General features: G+C 43.0%; 1 protein-coding gene across 4 annotated transcripts in view; it reads left to right on the top strand.

Annotated features, from left to right (window-relative positions):
- PPP2R5E (protein phosphatase 2 regulatory subunit B'epsilon) overlaps nucleotides 1-21,485 on the top strand; it is a 521,840-nt gene that overhangs the window by 487,029 nt on the left and 13,326 nt on the right. For 2 of the 4 annotated variants that reach the window (XM_085626201.1, XM_085626200.1), the window contains exon 14: nucleotides 20,210-20,298. The exons of the other annotated variants lie outside the window; for them this stretch is intronic. In XM_085626201.1, coding sequence (XP_085482327.1) covers nucleotides 20,210-20,297 — 88 coding nt within the window. In that variant the 3' untranslated portion in view covers nucleotide 20,298. The remainder of the gene's footprint in view (nucleotides 1-20,209; nucleotides 20,299-21,485) is intronic. 4 annotated transcript variants of the gene reach the window in all.

Here is a 21,485-nt window from a genome sequence, read left to right as displayed (position 1 = left end):
TCAAAAGTTTACTAGCACAGAAGGAGAAAGTCCTGCCACCCCACCTGGTTTTGTTTATTCTGGGGACAGTTACCATTCTGGCCGAACTAGATCTAAGATTCTGGTTAGGAGAGTGCCAGGTGAAAGTTTTCTCAAAATATTCTGGTCCAGTTTGGTGAAAAGCTTTATGGACCAGAGATAATGCCTTAAACTTGATCCTGTTACTAACTGTGAGCCAGTGTAGACCCTGCAGCGATTGGGGAATGGGATCAAACTTAGAAATATTGTGTCTGGTAGCTGCATTTTGTAGAGACTGAAGTTGTTTCAGCAGATACCTATGAGTGCCCAGGTACAAATTATTGCAATAGTCAATTCTTGAGCTAACCAGCGCCACCCTAACTGTCTTTTGCAGTTGCAGAGGAATGAACGGAAAGATCTTCTTTAAAGTCCTGAGCAAGAAAAACAAGAAGAGGTGATTTGATTTGTTTGCTCCGAGAAGCACAGTTTGGTGGCAAAGATGACTCCCAAATTTCTAGCTTTTTGAGCTGGAGAAGCAAGGGAGCCAAGGTCAGATGGCCACCATGAAGAGTTCCAGAAGATGGAATGAGTCGCAAAAAGCAAGACCTCGGTTTTATCTGAGTTTCGTTTCAAGCAGTTTCTACGCATCCAAATTTGCAATGTAGAACTGCAACTACAAAAATTGTTTGCCTCCTCTTCAACATCAGCTGATATTGACACCACAATTTGTGTGTCGTCTTTGTAGGAAAAAAACGCGAAGCCAAAACTGCGAATGAGATTTACCGGAGGGGTAACAAATATTGAAAAGCATGGAGCTAAGAGAGGACCCCTGAGGCACCCCACAAGGAAGGGAGAAGGGGTCCGAGATGAAATCTTCTAGCTCATCTGTCAGCTTCCTGTCACATAAGAACGAGCTCAGCAAGGCTAGTGCTGGATTCCTAAAGCCCAGTGTCTTGAGCCAGGTCAGGAGGAGTGAGTGGTGGACCGTATTGAAGGCGACAGATAGGTCTACTAAAATCAATGCCACCATTACACCCTTGTCAACCACCATTCTCAGTTCTTCAGAGGCTGCTGCCAGAGCCGATTCAGTACAGTGGTTTGCTCAGAAACCGTACTGTGAGCAATAATGAAGCTGATTAGCATCCAAAAAAGATATAATCTCCTCTTTCTAATATCTTGGCAGGAATGGGAAGGTGAGATACAGGCCTGTAACTTCTTACATCTTGCGGCCATTTCCACATTATTATCTGACATTGGATTAGAATTAGGATCAAATTTGAGGTTTTGCCAGGGACGTTATGTAACGGTTCAAGATACATTTATGCAGGGTCCCTTCTTAGGGGGAGTTTTAAGTGAAAGGAAAATGGCATTTTGGTCAGACCATACTATAGAGAGGATCTTCTCCAAACTCATATCCTGATTTTTAGTAAATACACCATCAAAAGTATGATTGGCCTTGTGATTGGGTTCTTTTATGATCTGAATAATATTGAAACTATTAAGGTTATCCACCAGATGATCAGTGTCTGAGTTGCTTGTAAGCTCTAACTGGAAATTAAAATCACCCATAATTGTAAAATTTGGAAACTCAGCACAGGATTCTATGTAATCATGTATCTTTTGGATGAAATTGCCCCTGGGGCCAGGTGGTCGATAAATAAGAAGGCCCTGAAAGGAATATGTATTGTTCAGTTTAAAATGTAATTTAAGAGCTTCACATTCAAGCTGGAAGACTGGCTGGAAGATTGCTTTCATGGATTTGCAAGAGATTATCGCAATCCCCCCCCACCTCTTCTATCGGTCAACTCTTTCTCCGGAATGGCAATTTTAAGATCTGGGTCTAAGGAGTTATCTATCCAGGTCTCCGTGAGAAATATAACGTCAGGTTTGTGTTGTAGCACAAAATTAGCAAACTCAGTTGTTTTTGATTAGGGCCTGGTGTTTAGTACTACACAAGAAATTGCTTTCCAGGTGTCTTGCCTCTGTTTTCACAGCAGGGAGTGTCTGAGATAAATGTTGTCCTTGCTGAGAGGGGATGTCCTTATTAAAAGCGCAGTTACATAATTGGTATTTGTAACTGCCTGAGTCTCTATTAAAATCATGGGTATCTGATAGAGACTACTAGCCGCAGATTCCTTAACGTAGAATTATCCCTAGGCGTGAGACAAGACCCAGAAAACTTTCTTTGCCCCAGCATCTCTGCGCGCCTGGGGTGGTACTACGCCATTCCGCCCTGACGTCGTCTGCGGCCGTGACGTCAGCGAGGTCACATAAGCCCCACCCCGGCGCGCTGACATCAGTTTCCTTCTTTTCCGCGTGCAACGCGGATCCGGATCGTGTCCCTGCCTGTTTTCAGGCCTTTCTCACGCTTCGCGTGGTGGGACAGTGTGCGAATGCCTTCAGGCTTTAAGGCGTGCAAGTCTTGCGCACGTCAGTTGTCGGTGTCGGACCCTCATTCGATTTGCATGTGGTGCTTGGGCGAGCACCATGATTCCACGGACTGCGACGTTTGCCAGCATCTGAAGCCTAAATCCCGGCAGGAGCGCCGGATGAAGCTCCTTTCGGCCCGGTTTTCCAGGTTGGTGTCATCTCCGCGTCTGTCCCCTACGGAAGGGTCCACGACTCGTCGCTTTCGCTTCTGGCATCGCCCGTCACCGAGGCCCCTAGGGCGTTGCTCGCCCGTCGGTAAGTCATACAGCTTGTCCCCGAGGCCTGGTCCCCGCTCGGCGGAGGGTGCGGGTTCTCCGTGGGACATGCTGCCTCATTCGTCGCCACCCTACCCGCCGTTTCCCGGCACCGAGGCGACTAGGGCCCAAATGGAAGCCTATGCTGTGGCTCTGCCGGCTTCCTTGGCCCCTCCTCCTCCTGGGATGTCCGCGGATCCCTTACCACGTGCAGGGCCTTATGTGGCGTCGCCGGCGTGTCCTGCCCTGGCGCGGACTGGTTCGGCTTCAGGTGTTGGAGGTGTGGAGTTGTCGGGTGTGGCCCTGTGGGCTTCCCCTCTTCGGCCCACGGCGCCTCTGCCTTGCCGCAATCCCCGAGGGGGTCCCTGTGGTTTCGCAGGAGGTAGTCGGGGCACCTCCCCTCGGTCTTCTGGGCAGGCGACGGCCTTGCCTGGAGCTGACGCCGCTCAGGCACCTGTCGGCGCCACGGGTGCTGGCTAGGGGCCGGGGCATGTCCCCGGGTCCTTCCCGTTTCTCCACGCCGGCGGCTGCTTCGTCGGAGGTCGAGTCGACGCCTTTTCGGCGCCGTTCTTTCATCGCACCAGTGCCAGCCCGCCCCATTCTCATGGGCCACAAGTGGTGGAGGAGGTCGCCTCGGCGTCCCCTCCGGCGCCGCTCGACGTCACGCCGACGCCTGTGGCGGACTCCACAGCGTCGGGTTGTCAACTCAACTTTTTGTCTCTTCTTCCCCGGAGACGGGCTGCCGTGTTGTGGCTTTTTCCCCAGCGTCTTCCAGGGAGGGCTCTTCGCCGTCCCCGCGGCCTCAGCCTTCACCAGAGGCGCCTGAGGTACCCCACTCGTCTGTCAATCTTCCCCCGTTCCGAGGCTGGCCATTTCTTCCTCCAGCTGGATTCGGGGATGGCAGGCTTAGTTTATAGCCGTCGCCCACGGAGGAATTGCCCGCGGACGACGTCAGGGCGGAGTCGCGTGGTACCGCCCCCCCGGCACGCAGAGATGCTGGGGCAAAGATAGTTTTCCGGGTCCAGTCTCGCGCCTGGGGATAATTCTACGTTAAGGAATCTGCGGCTAGAATCGTCTCTACCAGATACATCGTTACCAAAGGTAAGTAACTTTTATGTTACAGAAAATAGGCTTACCTTCATTGGGCAGTTCCAAAAGAGCTCCTCTCGAGTAAATATATTGTGGAAAAAGGCCAAGGGGTCTGATGTCTTCCATGTGCAGACAAGCTTCCCTTTGGCGCGCAGGCGGCGCATCCGCAGCACGCCTGGTCTGTCATCGGGTTTTATTAACGGAGGTTTGGTGCACTAGACCGCTAACCTCCCTAATGGCAAGCAAAATAGGCGGAAGTGAGGGTGTCAGCAATTGGCTTTCTCCGCTCAAACGGGAAAGCCAGCGGCGGACCGGAAAGCCAAGTGGTCCTAATAGAGGTAAGTACAGAATTATAAATTAACAATGCCTCCAGTCAATTAAAAATGCATTTAAAAATAATCCCAAGGCTAAAAACTGAAACGGAAAGCATGCAAGGAAAGCCAGCCTCACTGCTTTCGATAACCGCATAAAACTGGGTTGACACAGAAGGGTGATACAGGGGTACATGTTAGTAGTGGATACTAATGGCACCAAAAGACCTTTTTCTTCAAAGGTACTGATTGTTTGTAGAATTTGGCAAAACTAAGACAAAAGTGAGGGGAGGCTGAATTCTGACCATAGACCCCTTCCTAGACAAATCCAATAGACCAGACCCAGGTCCTCAATTGTACAGGGGTATTTTGGCAGATGTTATGACAGATTTTTGACTACCTATTGTATGGAAATCCTTACACCCACATGAGAGGAATTACTCTTTTATATCGCGTATGCACGGTACTTGCACTTGAAATAGACTACGTCCTCACATTGGCCAGCTATCTGCCACTTATTGCATTCTGCAGTATTTTAGAAGGTAGCATTTCTAATGACCATCATTTCTGATTACAGCTAGATTTAGAGATTCTACTTTCTACTAAAGTCTTCGTGGCCTCCAGACAATCACTATGGGTGAAGAACAAAGCATGTGTTGGAGGGTACATGATGAAGAAACTGCAACACACAAGAAAATAGCACTTGAAAATCAAACAACCTGAAAAAATAAAACTATGGGCATCAAACTGCAATGTAACTCATCACCTAATGAGGAACTGTTGCAACAATTGACTAGGGCTAAATACATACTCAACTACTTGTTCACACCTCCAGCAGAACATGCACCAGACAGAGAAAGTAAAAATATGAACAATGGGAAATAAACAGACACGCGACTGGTGCTACAGTTGCTCCAAATAGAACCATTATTGGCCGTCCCAGCCATACGTACCTCGTCAGTAGACTGAAGAATTCACTAGATTCTTTACTACTTTATATGGCTTGCCTTGGGCAGATAATGGTAGGTTTGGGTGATGAATTCCCAGCTGGAATAACATGACTCAAACTGATGATGGCAGACTGAATCCCTAAATAGTAGCATCACAGAATAGAAGTTTAAGACTGTAGTCAATGATGTGAGTACTAATAAAAACACTGGAAGAAAACGAATTTTATATAGCCTACAGCAAAATTAATAAGGATTGGATAGCTCAGGTGTTCTGTGTGTTCAAAGAGGCAGAGCACGGAAAGAGGAGTAAAACACAATTTTGATTGGTTAATCGTCACACTTTTTCCAGAATCTGGTAAAACCATTTGATTTGTGCAACTTATAGGCCCCATATCCTTACTAAATACAGAATTAAAGATCCTAGCCAACAGACTGACTTGATTAATACCAAAACTCATATACTGTAATCAGTCAGGATTAGTTCCAAGCAGAACATTAGAAGTGTCTGCTACATCTGCTAGAAATTACCAGTCAGACGGGGTATCCCTATGTCTAGATCCTGGAAAAAAGCATTCAAACGCGTGAAGTGGGGCTACTTCTGCAGAACATTAGAAAGAACAGGTATGTTACCAAATTTCGTAAACAAAATCGAATGGCTATAAGATGCACCCACAGCTCAGATCTCATGCATCCTTTATCAACCTTTTGCTTAATTTGAATTTATTTAAACAATTTTTACATTTTGAGGTTCAATATTATTTCATTTTTTGAATACAACAAAAACTACATGGGACAAATACATATGGCTATAAGATGCACCCACAGCTCAGATCTCATGCACACGGCTCTCTCCACACCATTTCCCATTAATCCCTAGACCAGCCAAAGGTTTCCATTATCACGCAAGGTAGCACACCTAGTACACCTGTTCACTAATAATCGACCAAACCCCTTGTGCACACACAATCAATAACTTTCTACAAAGAGCGACGCTGACTTCATATACAGTAAAAATATCATGACGACAAACACATAACCCTATCACACATGCCACTGTGGTGGCCTGGCAGGAAACGTAAACTTCAGATTGCAGTATACATGAAGGAGCCCAGTTCTGGTGAAACAAAGGAGCGATTATAGGTAGCAAAGCGATAGGATGGCGGGAGTGATCAGAGGCAGGCATACACAATATCGAGGAAGTCCTAGACAAAGGACGATAGAACTTTTATCAACAATTATTCACTGATTTTGGACTGTGGCACACGGAGATATGGTGGTACCAACAGCTTTCAGTATGAAATTAAAACTCTGAGTTACCCTATACTTAACAAATTCTCCAATTCCCAATTCTTTAGACTGTTGGGCAAATACAGTGGAGTAAATCTAGGACAATGTGGAGCAATGATTAACTCACTTTTATGCACATCGAGCCTCGCATCCCATAAACCGGTCAGGATAAACTCTTGCTACAGTTCTCTGGCTAAGACCCGTCTGGTATCCTACTATTTCATCCTAAAGGGCTCAGAAAGGCAAGACTGAAGTTTAACTACTTTAAAATGCTCCATGGATGGTGTTAGTTCCTCCTCTATATGCTGCAGATGCATACATTCACGCTGTACTTCACATATTCTGTTCATATCATTACTTGGCTCAGTGCTGGTCTCAAATCTGTCAAAAAACGTATACACGGTCCAGGCTCCAATCAGTAAGGCTGAGCCTAATATAGCAAAACCACAAGAAGATGCCAATACTGATAATCCATACCACTTTAACTTCACTGGTGCCTAGAAAAAATCTACAACATCCTTTATCAACCTTTTGCTTAATTTGAATTTATTTAAACAATTTTTACATTTTGAGGTTCAAAATTATTTCATTTTTTGAATACCACAATAACTACATGGGACAAATACATATTAAAACAACCAACCAACCAATCTTGGGGATAATGCCTATAGCTGCTGTTGTGCACTGTGATTTGTATTGAAGCATTTATAAAGGTGTGATATATGTTTCTGTTTGTGCATTATAAAGGATTCTTGTTTGCAATAGGTGATGTTTGGTGGTTATCCCTGACACTAGACTTTGATTCAAATGGGCAGTTCAGTCAGGGTGTGCTAGTTATTGTAGAGGTGTGGTTGGAGTTGAGTATGGGTTATAAATGTGGATTGAATGTAATATGCAAGTAGAAAGTAAGACTGGTTGAGTGAGTGATGTTATTTTGTAATCAAATATCTGGTTGGTTGTTTTAATATGTATTTGTCCCATGTAGTTTTTGTGGTATTCAAAAAATGAAATCATTTTGAACCTCAAAATGTAAAAATTGTTTATATAAATTCAAATTAAGCAAAAGGTTGCTAAAGGATGCTGTAGATTTTTTCAAGGCACCAGTGAAGTTAAAGTGGTATGGATTATCAGTATTGGCATCTACTTGTGGTCTCAAATCTGGGCATTCATGAGAACGTCAGATGGCTCACAGTTTCAGATATAGGTACTGCTGACCGTCATATACGACATGTGAGGACTCCGCTAGCCATGGTAAAATTGTGCATTGGTACTCTGAAATTTTGACTATGGCAGGGCATGAAAGTGATTTATTTTCTAAACTAAAGAATAATCTGATATTTGTTAGGCTGCCTGAGGACAAATTATCAATCAAGTCAAGATAAGCTTTATTCGGTGCATAGTATACAGCCATAAAAGCATTCTAATCAAAAGAACATTCATACTAATCAGTAGGGTTTATAATAAAAACAAGGTGATTTACTTTCATACAGACATCTCATATTTAATTGATAAACAAAGGCAATTCGATAATTGGAGTATAAAATGCGCATTTAAAAATATTTCTAGGTCCATGCAAATATAAAAACAATATATTTCATAATCATGTAACTCATTTGGGTAAAGTGCATTTTCACGAGATGCATAAAGTGCAAAGTAATAGCTCTGATTTAAAACCTATAAATTCCATGCAAATGTTAAAAACTGTATATTTCATAATCATTTAACTCATTTGGGTAAGGTGCATTTTCGTAATGTGCATAAAGTGCTGAGTGGTAGCTTGTTTAAGGAATAATAGGACTTCTAAAAATCAGACATCAATTGTACAAGGGATATTTTCCTATAGTACGTAAAGTGCAAAGTAGTAACATATCGGAATAAAAGTTAATGGTAATTCTAGGTTCAAACATCGGGTTTTTCATACGTAAGAGCCTCTAAGTGAGAGTTATCCTTTCTTCTCCTTATTGCCATTTGAATGAAGGCGATAACTGCATTCGTAATTTTTACATCTTCCTGACTAGAGATGTAATTAAAAGCATGTTTATAATGATAAACCTTGTTAGCCAAAAAGAGTTGTTTTAACACAAGTTTCTGAATAGCCAGATAAAAACTACAAAAAAGATAAAATGCCGCGTAGTCTGAGGGGATTTACCATCACAAGGACAATTTGGGAGATTATGGCTTGACTTTCCTGTTCTAGGGAATGCAATTATATAGTGTAGGGTGCCAAACCTTAGCCTCGTTAAATAAAATCTGTGCTGTGTTTTTCTTACCGAGATAAGATATGATTGCCTGCCCATCAGTAATGGGAGCTCTCGATAAGCACTAACACTCTGTTTTAAGCTAGCTTTGTCATCTCTTGCATGTTCCCTGGCGGTAGTAAACCTTATTTTTAACTCCCTTCTGCTATAATCCTGAACTGATGATAGCTCCTTTCGATCATGATCTACCTTACAGTATTTTAAAAGATTAAAGATGTACTCTAACCAGGGGATTTTCGTACTATGGGTGAGGGCAAGGCAATCCATTATTATGTCTTTAGTGAACTTGGTCTCATCTTTTGTCCAAATCCCATACCAAAAAGTAAGTCCTATTGTGCTTATAAAATCGCTGATAAATGATAACGACAGCTCTTTGTGTACAATGTAGCTGGAAGTAGAACTTTGGACTGCCAACACTCTTTTTAAAAACCGATTTTCTTGAGTTTGTAGGGGAGTTATGTTGGCCCTTCCCCATGTAGCTGCCCCATAACAGGTACCGGTAATACATTTACTCCTATATAGGGCGAGAATTTCCCGTGTTGGATTGTTACCTATTTTTTCAGGAAAATCTAAAAATACCCTCCCTTGAACATAAAAGCCAAGATATGTAAAACTTGTGACTCTATTGTGGTGCCTCTCACGTAATGTCTATTCTTCGCTCTGGTTTTCCCGCATGTCATCACAAAAGTTTTACTAACATTTAACTCTAATTCTTTTTCGGTCATGTATTGCGTACATTTTTCTATTAGACATTGCAGACCGTTTGCAGTCCTCGACAACAAAACCTGCATATAAAAGTACTGGGGTGGGACGTGGCCCAACTCTTGGGGCATCTACATGTAAATTTTGTAAAAAAAGGATCAACATTATTAATGTATAAAGAAAATGAAAAGGGCGCTAAAACACATCCTTGTCGTATCCCACGTGTCACTCTGAAGTCCGGGATACATTTACCATTTGTTTCAAATCGTACTCTAGCTGTTAAAAAAAAAGTATAGATCTGGGATAAATAAATAATATTGTTTGGAGCACCTAGCCCTTTCGGTGTTTGCCATAATTTAGCGTGATTGACTAAGTCGAAAGCACTAGTTAGGTCAGCAAAGCAAAGGTGTAAGAGACATTTCTTTGCTAGGGTATATTTCCCTATCAATAATTCCAGGTTTACACATTGTTCCACCGTTCCAATACCCTTTCTAAATCCATACTGAGCCTCAGTTCGAATGTTATTCTTGGTGGCCCAATTTTCTAGTCTCCCCATTATGATTTTGCCCATCAATTTGGATGTGGAATCAAGAAGGGATATGGGACGGTGGCATTTAGCTTTCCTTCTGCCTCCTTTTTAGGTCTTGCCTAGCGTTGCAGCGCGCATGCGTTGCTCGGCGAGACAAATTGTGGATGAGGAGATATGAGAAGGGAACTTGAAGCCCCGCCCCTCTTTTTAATTGGCTGGCATCACCGTTTATGTTAAACGGTGCCCGCCGATTGAAACTGAGGCTTTATGGTTGCCGCTCTTTCCCCTTTTCATCCGGACTGAATCGTCTGCTTCACAGCTGTCGTGAAGCAATTCCTTATCTTTCCAACTTTTTCTAATTGGCCTGGCCTTAGCGCGGTCACACACCCGGCTCACAGCAGACAATGGAATTGCACGGCCTGCCCAGTGTCCCCCCCCCCCCCCCCCCCCCTCCCTCTCCCTCTCCTCACACTGGCTCTGGAGTTGCTCTGCGTGCCCTGCTCTCTGCACCCCCTCCCTCTCCTCACACTGGCTAAGCACACAGCAACCGATATGCTGCATAAATGCTGATATTAGTCCACACCGCCAATGGAAATCATGCTCTGGGATAGCATAAGCGCTATAGAAAAAAACAAGTCTTTACCTGTGTCTAAATTTTATTGAGAAATTTGTGGAACTTTTAGTAATTCAAATTGACTTGTAATGCTTTTACCTACTACGAGACACATTTATGAAGGGATTTAAATAATTGTAGGTATTTTGAGATTATTTTGTTCGGCCTTTTCAAGTCCCGAAACAGGGACGCGCTTGAGTAGTAGTCCAAACCACAAGCCCTCCCAACTTGAAGCTCTAAGAAAATGCTTCACACTCTACGTAAATAACCCCGCCCAACACAGCTGTGACCACGCCTTATTATGATGTCAGTCTGTCTGACCCACACCCCCTTTCGCCTGTCGCACACGACGTCACCCTACCAGCCAACCGGAAACGAGTCTCTGTAGGCTTAGCTGCCACCGCCTCCTCCTCCATCTGCCGAAGCAGCTGCTGCTTGTTGCCCGGAATCTGACAGGGTGTACAGGATATAGAAGCCATGACCCGCTGACCGCACTAGAGCGGGAGGACAAGGAGCGAGCGTCCTGCTTACAGGCAGGTAAATCGGAGGGAATTAAATGGGGAGAAGGGCTTTATGATGGAACACAGGCTTTTCGCCCGATCCTGTTGGCTGTCTGTGGTGCTCCAGGCCGAGCGCGAGCTGGTTTTTAACTGCCAGTATGGACACCAGCTAGCGAGCTGTTTTTTAATTGCCAGTATGGACACCAGCTACATGAGCCCCTGGTCTGAGAAACAATGAATCTGGCGAGGGTTCTCTGAGCTGTCAGCCATTTGCGAAGCTGTGCCTCCCGAACCCCACCTCTCAGCGGCGCGAGAGCCCCTGCGGTTGGTACGGTTCTGTGCAGAGGACGTGTCATGGGAAGGGGCGGGTCTAAGAAGGGTGTGGGGGCTCTGACAGCCTGAGTACCTGGCCCCCTTAAGCTTCATTTGACTGTTCTTCTGGTGAACGTTAGTGTGTCCGCACTCCTCCCTCAAAAGGCTACGGGGGAGGGGGAGGGCGTTTGTCTGAGGAAATCCAGCTCTCTAATTGGACAGTATCCCTAGCACACTGATGCCAAGAGCTGGATGGAGACTTGAGTGTCCAGTAAGAGAAACATCCTTATCACTATTCCTGGTTTGTAGGTTAACCGCGAGTTAATCCGTTGTCATTTATGTTTGAACACACTCACACTGGTTCTGGAGTTGCTCGTCCTGCCCTGCTCTCTCCAACCCCCTCCCTTTCCTCACACTGGCTAAGCACACGGCAACCGACATCAACTCACAGTCCCTTGTGGGAACATAGACTGTGCTGGTAAGACTGCTGCTTGAACGGCGGTCGCATCTGCATGTCGGTCGTCCGTTCAATCGCCCCCGCAATAAAAACATATCTGGAGTGTCTGCAACAGGTTTGCGACCCGTGTGTCGTTTCTTGTTAACCCTGCCCATAGAGTTCGATAACTTAAAACCGAATTAACCGTGCAACCCAAAGCTCGGTGGTCGGGATTTCCGTGCCGAGCCCATCGTCCGAGATTTCCCTTTCGGTAATTCCGATTCCAGGCTCAGATGAAAGTGTGCTTTGGTGCTGCGCCCCAAGTCTGCGAAGCAAGCATTTTTAGTCTGAGCAGCGCACCCCCACTTAGGCACCGTCTGTGCCCTGTTTTCGTTGCGTTGACTCAGGGTGCGACGCGGGCACTGTGTGTTCACATGTCTCTTCCTGCCGGAAAAAAAGAGAGAGCTCATTAAATTACAATTGGTGACAAAGACCGCAAGCGCATTTTTTTTGCAGTTTTTGACAATCGGGCTTTCATCATGGGTGTCAGCGACAGAGAAGCGGGCTCCTTTGTGTCTCAAAAATACCCAAGGTGGGCAGAGGCTGCCTTGTTTGTGGCTGGCTGCTCTGGGCTGCGGCCACGAATGAGCAGATCCCAGAAGAGGACGAGAAGGCCCCTATGTTTGGGATGAGAATGGCCCTCTTTCTGGCTGCTGTTTGTGTCATTCTGGCCCTGCGGCCGCATAGAGCCAAGTGCCCTTGCACCCCCGCCCCATTCCTTACCCGTTGGACATCAGACAGGAAAACGTGTTCATCCAAGGCTAAAGCACATGTTGTATTTTTTTTTTTTTTTTTAAAGTTATATGTCATAGCATGGACCTAGCGCCAAGGCGCAGCAATCGCTTGAGAGAGAAGCCGCAGCATGCCCTTCATATGTTTGTTAATGTCACAAAAGTGCTCAGTGGACATAAGGTGGTCGTGCAGGGGCAGTCAGGGGGAGCAGCCTTTCCTCTGGGGTACCCCAGCACATCCCCGAGCCTGGGACTAAAAGGCAGAGAGGGCGTCAGAGGTATGCAGGGGGCACCTGAGAAGGAAGGCGCTGCTTCTGACCAAGATAACGTACTTGTAACATGTCTTTGCACGGGAATGGTGAGTTTTGTCTTGGAAAGTCATATATGCAATATCTTTTCTACGCTGTATACTTCAGAAGTCCGAGGTAGAGAAAATAATGGCAGCGAATGTAAACCTTTGAGTGAGAGGCCTCAAGTAGAAAAGAGCTAAGGGCGCATGTTGAGACAAAGGCAGGGCGGCATTGGCACTGCCGAGCTGGGCGCAGCACTCAAGGCGCTCTCCAGTGAGTCACCACAGGGCTCTGCCCCCCAACACACTCCTTTATTTCTTTTTTTTTGTTTTAACTTTATTAAGCGCGGCGCCTTCTTCACAGACACCGCACTATGCAATGCAATAGGTGTTGCTTTTGGTATTGTAAATAATAATGCCTTTTATGTTTTTTTAAAGGCATTTGCCATTTACAATCTCAATAGCTCAAAATAATGTCATTGCGAGACCTATTGCATTGTAAATGCGTGTTTAAAAATAGGTACTATTACACTTTCAATCCATGATGCTGGTAGCGCTCCTCCTAGGGTGGCATTAAAAACACTTAATAAAATAGGTGACCAAAAATGTATATTATGTTTAAAAACATCGATGGGTGCCCCAACAGGTCCTGCGGCTTTGCAATTTGCACTTTTGTTTATGGCAGTTTTTATTTCATCCAGAGTTATTAAAGCTGTTTTGACTGTTTCTACTAAAATAAGGTTACTGTTAGTACGATTGGTAACATTAACAGCTTCTGGATCGAAAATGCTCCCAAAGTGAGTTATCCAATAGTCTGGTGGGACTATAGGATCTATTTTTGCCGCAGCATTATCCTTAAAAAAAGGGTGGTCTATCGTTTTCCAAAATAAAACTGCATCACATGTCTCTGCAGCTTGGATCAGTTTGTCCCAAGCATTCTCACTGATATTTTCCGTAGGTTCAGAGTGTTTTCTTATGTTTTCCCTAAATTACTTATCCTTTCACTATCCCTTGGCCTTGTTTTTAGAGCTGTTTTAGTTCCCTATTTAACGTTGAGCACTTCTGATTAAACCATTTCGGGCTGTGATCGCAATTTTTCTCTTTTTTCGTTTTTACCGCACCGGCAATTTCAGACTTGATATTATAAAAGGAGCTTACAATGTCTGAGTTTAGCGACGAACTATCCAAACGGGTATTAATATCTTTTTGTATTTTCCCTATAAGGTTATCCATAAATATAGTTGAGTTTACACCTGACCATTTAATAGAGACTCCGTTGCTACCTTGAGTCTGAATATTTATATCCGCTGTCTTCCCCCTTTCTTGCCGTGACAAGCTAAGTTTCAAATGCATAATTAGTGGGTGGTGGTCACTAAACAGGCTTGCAGAAATAAAACTTTTCAACTTAACCCCTGCATAACTGTGATACAATAAAGTGGTCGATGTTCGAGGAAGATTTAGCCCCTACATATGTTTTCATGCCTATCTCTCCTTCAAGTTCGTCCGGTTCCACAACTACTAGATTATATTTGTAAATAGCGGTGTTAATTGCTTCCCCGTAAGTATCATGTGGGAAGTGAGGAATTCGGTCACCAAAACAATCACAGTACCACATTGTTCTCCTGCTAAAATTCCACATTTGTCACTATTAAAATCACCCACCCAAATGAGTATATAATCTCCCCCCACCCCCTTTAAAAATGCATCCAAGTTTTTTTCTAGTGTCTTAATCTCCCTAAATCTTGTATCATCAAAAATATTATTATAAAAGTTTACTACAATAATAGGCTGTTTCCCCCCTGAATAAAGATATAAAAACTGATTAAACTGTGACGCGGTGTAGGCTTACCCTAGTGTTGAAGATGAGGTTACTGAAATTAAGGTAACTAGACAACCCTTAGCTCTCTGCAATCTAGACGGGATAGCCTGTGTACAAATCATTTGGAAGCCATTGACAAAGAAAGTCTCAGTGGACCAGGTTTCCTGCATCAAAATTAGGGCACTATCTATCATTTTTATCCATTCCCCATCATTGAACTTAATTTTTTTACCCCAGCCACGTTCCAGGACATAATGGCTAAAGACCCATGTATTGGTACGCTGGGAGTAAAACTATACTCCTTGTTACAAGCTAGTGCCCTGCAGACATCCTCCACATGTCAATTAATTTCACTACAACTTCTAAGGGGGGGGGGGGGGAGTAAATATTGTATGAAGGGGCAATCGAAATTGGGTCATACCTGTAGGGTATGATCGCCTTATAATGTGTGCACTCCTTTCTGGGCCTAAAGAAAAAAACGAGGGGACGGCAATTATATAATTATCCTGTTGAAAAAAAGGCTCAGTAAATTCAATCGTTAGAACTTCCATCAGGTCCCTCATCGGCTCCCGACTATGAAAATTCACAACCACAGAGTCTCCCAGGCATGATTTGCTAAAGCTGCCCACCCAGTTCGCTCTTCTTATCATTATGATATTCTGTTGTAGTAAGTTAGTGCCATACTTCGACTTTGCAGAAAGCCAATGTTCAACTTGATTTTTCAATGTCTCATACGATCCTGTATTATTATCCATCAGTTCCGTGACATTTTTCAGAATAACGTATGGAGTAGCCTGGGGGGAAGATGTAATGAGTCCTCAATTATATCTGTAGGTTGTGGGGTCCTGCTCATTTTATTCATCTGGTTCGCAATTGCCTTCCTGGGAGAGTTAGTAATCCTTGCTTTATTAACCCTTGGTTCATGCATTCATTCGAAGGGGTACTGGGAGTGAGACCTCTTGTTTTTACCAGCCGTTAATGAGTTACCTAGTCCTTCATTTGACTTCTCGACTAATTTAGTTACAGTGGGTACCTTATTCGATGATTTAAATGGTAGTAATTCTGTAACCAAGTCTGTTAAATAGGTAACATCCTTTTGGACTAATTTGATTTCCGACATCAAGCGCCGCTCGATGTTATCCATTCTTCCGTGCAATTTTTTAAAAGTGTTTCCAGGTTTTTGTTGGTTTTGTGTTTGATTAATGAACTTGTTAGTCTCCTCACCTTTTATCACCCCTGAGTTTTTTCCTCCCATTTTTTGCTTGGTTTTATTATTTGCTGACTGTTGGACTATCTATCGGTGCTTTAGTCTTTGAAATAGTTGTTTACATTAAAGACCTAATGTGCAATGTATTGCTGATATCTGCTTCACAAATCAATATTTTATAGCTGACTTTTCCTAAAAATAAAAGTATACAATGATGCTTCAAATAAATATGCTAGGATTACCCCATGTGATGGGTAAGGCCTTGCTTACCATTGATTACCCCGTATTTCATTCTCATCACTGACCACTCCTTTTTCTTTTAATTTTTCTAAAAGGAATATCTATATACAACCAAGATATGAAGTTTGGAAAAGTTAGCAATGTTATGCTGTGAATACCTTTAAGATGAGCGAAGAAAAGTTAATGTCAGTATTGGAATATTTTTGATGTAACTAACTGATAAAAGAATAAAATAGCAAATGATTGTCTATAAAAAATATGTACCCCGCTCCATTGACCAAAAAAGAAGTATGATGAAGACTACATTGAGTGCAATCTGGGACCCTTTGACTCCAAGCTTGATGGATTGAGAGTATTGTGCCCTATTAAAGGTAATCAGATGTTTGGAGATGTGTTAGAGCCGTGGGTTGATCTGCAGATGTGTAAAATGCAACACAGAAGGAGAGCTCTGTAAAGTGGTTGTATCCCTTACTCAGAAGAATGACTAAACATCTGAAATCAGAGTGCCTCAGCCTGCCAGTAAGAAATGAATTCCATTAACATCTGATTGCCAGAGTCTTTAGCAAGTGCTATACCAGGCTGATCGAAAGAGGAGTAGTCAATTGTGCTCATGGCTGAGGTTGACCTCCTGCAGAATCCTGGTCAGTGGAACTCTTTACAGTCAAAACACCTTTGTATTGATTTTGTTTAGTTAGGTTTCAAGGATTCTTCTCAAGAGAGTAGTTGAGCCAGAATAGTACAGCAACTTGAACTGCAATACAGATAAGGCATTGAAAATCCTAACCAATTACTATTGTGGGTTAGGTGAAAGAGCACAAGTTTTCCTGATGCTGTCAGTTAGCTCTTGATATAGCTGATGGTTTAGGAAAGAAGAAGCCGCGCCAACCAGGAGCAGATGTAGGGCAGAATATTGTGATCCTTGTCATTGCTTGGTTGTGATAGCTATTTCAACCTGGCCATCCGAAGGCTCACAGTATATAATCATTTCATTGGCAACAGATCCTGTCACCACATGTATTAGAAGACTGTTGAATGGCCTTGAGACTAAATAAAATTGCTTTTATTTCAGTTAAAAAACATAAAAAGCATATATACAGTTAATCCAACACAGAGCGCATAAAATGTTATTAAAGTGCTTTCACAAGCAGAACTGTTAAAACTTCAGTCCCCACTTTATTCGCACACAACCTACTGCTAACAAATATCTGCTTAGGATAAAAACTATGTGCAGTATTGTGGCACTTTTTAAGACTCTCATAGCATCTGAATATTTCCTAAATCCCAAATTACAACAGATCGGACAGATCCATTTCCTTCTAAACTTGGCATATGCTGTTAAAAAAAAATAGAACAATAGTTAAGTGCATAATGTGCAAATGGATTCATTAGCAGGATTATTTGGTTTCCACCTTACTGTGAAATCTTTGATCTGAAGAGTTTCAAAACGAAACTTCATATGCAGTATTTTTTCCAAGTGAGGTTGAATATCATCCAAGTACTCTTCAAAACTTGGGTTTGGTTTTATATACGGAATTGTGTAGTCAACCTGCCCTATCTTGGGTTTTCGAGAAGGGTGTTCAAAACACACTCCCAGTATATCTGTTACCACTGTTTTTTTGTTTTTGTGTGCAGTGTTAGTGCATGGGGATCACTCCAAAAGGAGGATAAGCCTAGCTTTTCAAGCCATATCTGGACATGGCGTAACCAGGAATAAGTAAATAGTTCATCAACGTCCGGAAGTTCCCTTAGGCCTTCTTTATAGTGTGCCAGTTCCTGCGTGTCCCATAGTTTTATCCAATACCACATAGGTCTTCGAACAGTTATCTGTCCTATTCTTCTAAGATTTAGGTACTGGTACATGGGTATCAATGGTGTGGATGTAGGAAAGGTTAGTAAACTCCTTATGACCTTGCTTCCACTTAATATCAGCTAATAGTTCTGCCCCATATAGGGATGCTGCTTGGGCCCAATGTTTATAGATGTCAGGGCTGGCGAAATTGCGTTTGATGTAGTAGTTTGGTGTTTTTAATGATGGCCATTGAGCTATGGGCATGGGCTATGGGCTATGGGCATGGACAGCCTTAGCTTTTTCATGTGTGTGAGCCTAGAGTCAAGCACTGTACCCAGATAGCTAAAGTGTGTTACATACTCTAGGTTTTGCTCCTAAACTGTGATATTTTTCCTAAAGGTCTTGTGGGGTCTAATGGCCATGTATTTATTTTGACTAGAGTTGGCGATGCAGTAGTCATTACAACTGTCATGTAAGTTTTGAAGGCCTTTTTGAGTCTGTGATACCAAGGTCGTGTCATCTGCAAACAATAATGTAGGAACTGTCCCCCCGCATACCTTAAGGGAGTAAAGATTACATTCCTTCAAATACTCTATGACCTTGTTGACAGAAAGAGAGAACAGGGTGGGCGTTAATACATATCCCTGTCTCACTCCCCTTTTAATGGGGATGGGTTCTGTAAGTTCCCCACTTGGGCCTCAGCGGACTTTGGCATAAGCACTTGGGTGTATTCTTACTATCTGTACTATCTGTGTTTGAGACTAAAATTATTAAGGGCCTATTTAAAGTTTGACGGACGAGATCCTCCATCATAAACATGGACGATGTCCCTTCAACTGTAGTATAAATGCATTATAGCCTGTGGCACTTGCACTAGGGCAGACGATTATCGCTCATGTTTTGACGAGTCCCCTATTAAGCAAACTTTAAATATGGCCATAAGGGCCGGCCTGATTTAGATTTTGGAGGATCGTTTTATATTTGTCAGGGTGATGGATTAAACCACTCCATTGCTCTAATGAACATCTTGTGCCCCAAATCTAGAGCTGTGCTCCGTCCCTGCAACACTGCCATCATGGTGATTCCTGTTAATGTTCTTAGATTTTAATGCACGCTCCACCAAGCTGAACGGCCTGCCATCAGAGTTTTACTTTTTTCAAAAACAAACTCCCAAAGCAGGAGTTTATTTTTGAAAAAAGGAAAAACAATGTCCTTTACACCATAGGAGTTTTTTCCATGATGTGGGAGCAATTTAAAAAAAAAAAGTTACCGCCCATTATCGCCAGATTTTCTTGGCGGTGACGGACAGCAAAAAGAAACAAAAAAAACTACCCACCCACTTGAAATTGGGCAGACTATCATATGGCTATCCTCTGATGGTTCCGTACCCCATCTGAGGAGTATGTTGACGACGGAGCCAGAGTACTCTCTGTCATACACATACTACAGGTCCATATAGCTCTAGATCGGGGGAGTGGACAATGAGCTTAACGATGAGGGTACTTTGTCACCATTGTGAGAGAGTACACTCTCTGCCAAACTTTAAATCTTTTTTGTAAATCTTCAATATGCTCACCTTTTGCTCAGCATTCAGGATGGTATGTCACTTCTAGGATAATCCTGTTTTAAAGGTTGTTCTGTTTAGTTTTTGTCACCAAAATATGACAAAATCCAGTTATTCCCTCGTTTGTATTTGTATTGATTTGTAGAAAAATAGTTTATTGTTCTGTTGTTCACCATTGGCTTGTGGAGACAACAGATGGCTTGTCTCACCTGTTTTTGTAGGATGCATGAGAGTAGTTTCTCCCACATCTAACAGCACACAAACAACGAAGGTGTACTCTGTTTTTCACAAGCTACTAGTTAAGCCGTATTGCTCACTGCTTACATGATTAACAGTGGTTAACACCCTCTGCGTAGGCCTTCTCTGCCCTCTACAGATGGTGTGAACTGCTGTTAATTGCCCATCCTGCAATTAGGGCCCTGGCCGAGGGCATTCGGTTGTGAGCAGGTCAATTAACAGATTTTAACATCCAACTGCATGTGGGCTACAAGGCTTCCAAGCACCATCCTCTTAATTTTACCCTACACAAGCAGAAAATGTCTGCTCCATTTCTCTCTTTTATGTACTCGTACTTAGAATGCCGGCATACAGCAGTTATTAGAGGTAGCATTCTGATTGGCTGAGGCAACCCTAGCCTTCTTAACCACTTTAGTCGGATTATTCTCTATATTTCATTTGCTCTCAAAAACTCAGTAACCTCAGTGTGTCACCATAGTTCAGTATGTAGCGAATATTGGATGGCTGTTCATGAGATGAGATTGTCTGCCACCGTAGAATTGCAGTCTATGTAGGAAAATCTAGTGCTACCTGGATTCCTTATTGTTCTCTTGCTGTTTTTTCAGGTTTAGGAGGGGGTGGGTCCCATCCCCCGACATGGCATCCAGTGACCCTCTGCTTATTTCTACTGCAAACACAATAAAAGAACAATGAGGTATCCAGATACAACTTACGTTTTCTGAATATGCCGTAAAAGTGTGTTACTACTTAGTGCTGGCTCGTGCACCTTTCACTTGGAAAAATTTCAGAACAACGCTGACTCTAGAACTCTACGTTCACCAATAACGTGTAGTAGTACTGTATGTTCAGACATTTTGGATGGATTCTCAGTTATAATGCTGTGCATGGTGTGTCATTACTACATGCATTGGTGTCTTTTCAACTTGGAATGTAAAGTCTAAAGTGCTTGAATGTGTTCGCCTTTGATTGTACTGTTATGGTTTATTTAACTTTTAGCAATAAACTTTACTTATTGTATCGCCCTTGTTCTAACGTTTATTTCAGGTAGTGAACCTCTGTCTATAATTTGTCCATACTCTTAAGTATTAGGCCACTGAACTCAGTATTGAATCCTTTATGATTGCCTGTGTTCTGAATCTACACAACAGCAAGGTCTTGATTATTTGTTATTTTGTAATACCTGCACAAATGCCTGTTTGCACAGGGATCACAATTACAAGTGATGTGGCTTTCATTAAACCCTATAATTAAGGGGTATAAGGTCTGCACCCTTGCAGTTTCTCCCCTGTACATTTTCCAGGTAAACCCTGACAAAATTTAAAGGGAGAAAAGGCCTGGTGAATACCGAAACATGTAGATTTTGGTATTAAAAGCACGATTTTTAGAGGGAAATATGTTAGTGATGCCCTTTTTCACACGTGATAAATTCCTTCCCCGAGTATCAGGAAGAGTTGTACAGCACCCTTCGAGGAACTCTTAATCAGGGCCAAAGAATCAATTTTCCGAAAAGCATTGTTTACTGCCATGTTTTAATCATTCAAAATACTTGTGGGGCATGAGTTCCTGTGACCTTTGCAACATCTGACTCTTAGAGAGCCAAAGTATTGATAACTATTGAACGTAGAACGTACAATCTGTATAAAATGAGCTTTTCATTTAGTCTTTGCACATGCAATAAAGATTGGGTCACAGAGTAATTTCTCAGCATGTCTTTCTCATTGTTAGCCTGAGATAATGTAAAAAAGCATTCTGATGGATACATCTGCCAGTGGATTCCTCACCTTGTGAATATCCCCTGCGCCAGCATTCCACGGAACTTTTCTTCCCCAGCATTCCACGTCGACGTGGGCGACGTCACAATACATCGGCTCCGCACGCGAC

Source organism: Triturus cristatus, chromosome 9 (genome assembly GCF_964204655.1).
Source record: "Triturus cristatus chromosome 9, aTriCri1.1, whole genome shotgun sequence".
Classification (NCBI taxonomy): domain Eukaryota; kingdom Metazoa; phylum Chordata; class Amphibia; order Caudata; family Salamandridae; genus Triturus; species Triturus cristatus.
Note: the sequence above shows the minus strand (reverse complement) of the source record. Positions and strands in the feature narration are given on the sequence as shown.